General features: G+C 36.6%; 1 protein-coding gene across 1 annotated transcript; it reads left to right on the forward strand.

Moving 5' to 3' along the window:
- The first annotated feature begins 625 nt into the window (after positions 1–625).
- Positions 626–3,420, forward strand: PYDC5 (pyrin domain containing 5). Its single transcript, XM_055363180.1, has one exon. The coding sequence runs from the start codon at positions 3,079–3,081 to the stop codon at positions 3,418–3,420; it is 342 nt and encodes a 113-aa protein (XP_055219155.1). The 5' UTR covers positions 626–3,078.
- The last annotated feature ends 2,027 nt before the right edge of the window (positions 3,421–5,447 follow it).

Genomic DNA, 5,447 nt, shown 5'->3' on the forward strand with positions numbered 1-5,447 from the left:
GAATATTATGACATAGCCAGAATAAAAATACATCTATTGTCTAAATAGATAACTGGATTCACCAGTTAAATTATCGTGAAAAAATAACTAATAGCAGAAACATTAAAATAAACCATGCGATTTTCTATCAGCTTAGTCTGAAAGTTCACACAAATTCAATTACTTGAAGTTTCCCTGCAATACACCATGTTTTACTTCCTTCTTAGAATCTAGGGTATCTTGCACAGTGGAACCATAGGAAGTTTGGATTACTCCCACCAGAGATGGAAGTTTCCAAATTTTCCACTTTTATTAAATATATGTTATATATTTGGCATAATGCCTTGGATTTTGAAAAGCCTTCTTAACCTTGCTGTCTTTTGAAATTATTCTACAAGTAGATAGATATGGTTTGATTATAATTTTGCTTTTTATCTACGCTATTTCTGGCTTGAACATCCCTCTTCAAGAATGTGCAGTGAGGACATTTGCTCTGTGCATTCTCAGGTAACTCTGGCTCTTGAGTAATCAAGCCATATGGATGAATAGAGCCTAGGAAGTAGAGATTCCCAGGGCTGAAGTCTTAGATGGGATGCCTAGACAGTTGATTCAACATATGTTTATTTAACAAATGTTTATTGAGGACCTACTACTCTAGGTGGTAGGAGTACAGCAATAAACAGCACACAAATGCTTGACCACAAGGCACTTCTATTTCAGCAGGCTGGCCATTAAAGAATAAACAAATAGCAACAGCATTTATACTATAATGTCATATATAATATAATGCTTATATATTACAAGCAGATAAATGCTATGAAGAAATACAAATGGTATGAGGTAATAGACAGTAATGGTATCATGTGCTATTTTGCAGCATGTGTTCATTGAAGGGTGAGCTTAGAAAAAAACAATTAAGCAGAAATCTGAACAGAGTGAAGGAGCAAGCTTTGCCAATATTCTAGTTGAAAAGAAATAAATGATTTGACAAAGAAAATAATTGCTAATGCTTCAGTTATAACACTACTATATATCTGAGGGTTGGTGTTTTCGAAGCAAATAACACTAGTTTTTTTTTCTTTCTTTTTTAATTTTTTTAAACAGGGAATCATTCCATACTCTCTGTATGATAAGCAGGCAGTTGGCATAAGAAAAAGCGGAGCTCCTGGATTCAGAAGACTTGAATTCAGTAATTTGTACTGTCTTTTACTAGCTGTTTGGTTCCAGGTAACTCACGCCACCTAATTTAAAATGTAACAATTGGGAGACTATAATAAATGCCAGCTGTTTTTCATCAGGCATACCATGCTGTGTATTTACAACCCGGAGATAGGAATTATCATCCCCATTCAGAGATGATTATATGCTCCCTCAACATTTTCTTTTCTTTGTGTCTTCCAGGCTTCATGTGAAAGCACTTTGTACACAGTAAGGTGCTACCAAGTGTCAGCTATTATGCATGGTACAGGACCATACTTCTCAACTACAGTGTGTACACCCCTGGGTCATGAAGCCACCAAATCAATTGTCTGCATTTTCTTTGGGTATACATTTTACCCTATAGCAAATACTTTAATAAATGTTTTAAGTAAACAGATATCATGGAGTAAAATGTAAATTTTATATTTATGTGATAAAAGGTGTCTTAATTTTCTTATATATAAATTGTTATTGATATGTGAATGTTAGCACGTAATAGGGTTGCAGGAGGGTTGCATTCTAATAAATAGAGAAACATGCTGAGTTGACTGTGTTTAGCATATAATAGATGCTCAGGAAACGCAAATTTCCTTCTTTTCTTTCACTGGTAAGACGGGGCGTTCATGTAGTTTAATCATTTTAAGTATTTGAAATGTGTTCCTTATTTTGAAAATGTCCCTTAAAATACTTTATAAATACTTTCAATTTTTGCTTCTAAATTCTACATGTATAAGTAGAGTTTCTCTAGCTATCACCTGTCTGTAGGAAAAAATAATAAGTTCATATTAAAAGTAATAACTCAGAATTCATTAACATTGTCTCTATCAATGGGAGCCTCCCCTAAAAGTCACAGTTGGTTATCTTCAGCTCATAAACATCCTTTCTTGTTCTTGGCTCAAGTCCTCTACCATATAGGTTGCTACTTTTAAAGTAAAATTACTAAATACTGGTAATTTTGAGCACCTGTTCATATGTGTGTTGGACATTTGAGTAATGTGGTTATTCATTCCTATTGTCCATTTTTCACATGGGCTGTACAAATGGGATAATATGTAGTTCTACACACATTCTGAATTATATACATTGCCTATGTTTTCTTTCAGGATTTGGAAGTATTATGTTTAATTTTTCTTTTTTATAAAGAAATTTAGAGTTCACATGCAATCAAATTTAATAAACTTTCCCTTCCTGACTTGCACCTTTTGTGCTTAAGACACCTTCCCCTACCTCAACATATTGAGATTATCCTGTTTTCTTCCAATGGGTTACTGGTCACATTAGGTCTTCAATGCGCTACACACTTTAAATAATCAGATCTCTGTGACTCAGAGGAGAACTCACTCATCAACCAGGGGATGGCAATGAGCCATTCATGAGGGATCCACCCCCATGAGCCAAGCACTTCCCGTCAAGCCCCACCTCCAACACTGGGAATCACATTTCAGCATGAGATTTGGGGAAAATAAATGTCCAAACCATATAAATATGATTCCAAAAACATGATCCATGAAAGAAGAAATTGAAAAATTGAGCTTTATCTACTGTATACATGTCAAAAAATTTAAATTGCACACCTGAAATATGTGCATTGTGTTGTATGTCAGTTATGCCTGAATAACTCTGTTTTAAAAATAACAGGAAAATGGATCCCATTTTCTAAGAATTCTGGAGGTGGTTGTATACCCTCTGAAGATGTCTTTCCCAGGAAGAAGGACTATCTTGCTTAAAAAGTTATTTCTTATATTTCACCAAAATCTCTTTTACTATACTGTAAACATTTTATTTTCCCTTTAAAAAATAGTAACAGCTCACCTTGCTTCATTTTGAATGTTGAATCACTTTTGGTGGTATAATCTTACATAGTTTGGATTCCTTATAAGCTCATCCTAAAGTCGTGAGATGGAGAGTAAATATAAGGAGATACTTTTGCTAACCAGCCTGGATAACATCACCGATGAGGAACTGGATAGGTTTAAGTGCTTTCTTCCAGATGAGTTTAATATTGCCACAGGCAAACTGCATACTGGAAACAGCACGAGTAGCCAACTTGATTTAAAACGCTGGCGTGGTGTCTGCAGTGAGGAAGACCGTATTTTTCAGAAGCTGAATTATATGCTTGTGGCAAAATGTCTTCGGGAAGAGCAGGAAACAGGTATATGTGGGAGTCCCTCATCTGCCTGGTCCGTTTCTCAGTCAAGACTTGGCCTTTCCTTTCATGCCATTTCTGGGAATGCATGTTGATGAGGGAAACGGGATGACACTAAGCTATTCATGAGGGATCCACCCCCGTGATCCAGACACCTCCCATCAGGCCCCACCTCCAACACTAGGGATAGCATTTCAGCATGAAAGTCCCCCAGGGAAGGCTGCTGGAATTTGTTCGCTAACTTACTACACCAGCCTCGTTGCCGCCTTTTACTGAGAAATCACTCCTAGGAAGTGTTTGTTACAAATTCCACAAATCCATCCCAGCCTTTGTTTGCATCTCTTGTTCCTGCCCCTAGGGCTGCCACTTCCATTTGTCATATTTTCACTTCTCCAGTTCAATTGCAGCGAACATGAACATGGAATTTCAATCTTAACTTCTCAAAACCTCATTTACATGTTTACCAAAGATTTGAAGATAAAGGAAAGAAATCATAGCACTGGAAAAAAATAAACTGGGATACTAGGTCATTTTGTTCTTCCACACAGCCTGCTCATTCTTCTCCCTGTCCCCGGCCTGCTGTGGTCCCAGACGATCCTTTCTTCTTCAAGGGAGTCTTGTATTCATACATCCGCTCTTTCAAATTCAAATATTATTTATCTTTCTCTCTATTTCCTTCCACTAATGACAACAAACTCCCCGCACACAAAAACTGTTTTTATATTATTGGACAAATCATTGAATGTCTCCATCTTATCTGCATTTTGTTTACATTTCTGATCTTTTTCTCTATGTATAATTAATATATCCGTTATTTATGTCTGTATAATTAAAATTGACCAACAAAGGAGCATCTCACACTAGGATCCCCCAAAATGAGAGCCTCCAAATGTAACAATTTAGAGATTTTTAAGTTCAACTCTAACAGCAAAACTTATACGACATCTTTTACTCCGTGTGTGTGTGTGCGCGCGCACGCAGGCACGCAACGTGGATAACATGGTTTCTATGTTCACATGATTTCTATGAAGTCGAGATGAAACCATGTAAGTGATAATATAAGCCATAGATCTATACAGATATAAACCGTTAGGCAATATTTAAGGCGCTTTAGCGAAAGGGCTTGTTGTCTTATGCATTATATTTTCCTAGGTTATTCAAAGTCAGAAAGTGTAGTGCTTAGGTATTGCCACAAGGTGGCAGTAACTTCACGTAATGTGCGGAAGCAACTAACCGACCTGCAGAAATCAATTAAGTTCCTTTACAGCTCTAAATTTCTATTCTAGATCACGCCTAGGCCTACTTTGAAAGTAGCAAATTTATTTATTTGTGCCCCATGCTACCCTTAACTATCCCTGGAGGAAACCAGTTTTTTGTTGTGTTTTCTGTAGGTTTCAATTTTCATTCCTTCTTGAAAGTTCTTTCTGCATAACCAGTGCTATGCCTGCACGTGGAGCGCTATATAGTATTCTACCCACGGCCTCACCTCATGGAAGATAGAGGAGATCTGGAGAAATCTTTAATGAAGACGGTTAATAATCACTTTATGGGAAAGATCAGTAGATGGAAAGAGAGATGACAAAGTATGAGGACACTTAAGCCTGGAAAAAGGAAGCTGAGAGAGCTTGTGATCAAATTCTGTAAAAGTCCTGTAAGATTAAAATAGAAAGTTGAAAATGATAAATGAAATAATAAGTGAGAAATCTGCACCTGATTATTAATGAAAAAGAGATTTACAGTGGGCAGACATACTCGTCCACAAATATCGGTACCACTGTGTGGGAGATGAAATATGACTGATGTGATGTGGTAGAATCATAGGCTGATTCCCTTGGCCTCCCTTCACTCTGTTTTTTCTCGTATACTCTCAACACAGAAGGGAGACTTTATCTTCATACCTCTCTGAAACCAGTTTCATGGAACTAAGTTACCTTTGAAAGTTAGTTTTACTACTTCTTAGAGTAGACATTTCTTTACACTAACCCTGACAGTGTCCATGACTTTCTATTGTTTGAAATGTAGTGACATATTGTTAGATATATAGTTTACAAATATTTTATCCCATTCTGTAAGCTGTCCCTTCATTCTGTTGATTGTATACTTTACTGTGCAGAAGCTTTTA

The sequence above is a fragment of the Gorilla gorilla genome, chromosome 1 (assembly GCF_029281585.2).
Source record: "Gorilla gorilla gorilla isolate KB3781 chromosome 1, NHGRI_mGorGor1-v2.1_pri, whole genome shotgun sequence".
Classification (NCBI taxonomy): Eukaryota; Metazoa; Chordata; class Mammalia; order Primates; family Hominidae; genus Gorilla; species Gorilla gorilla.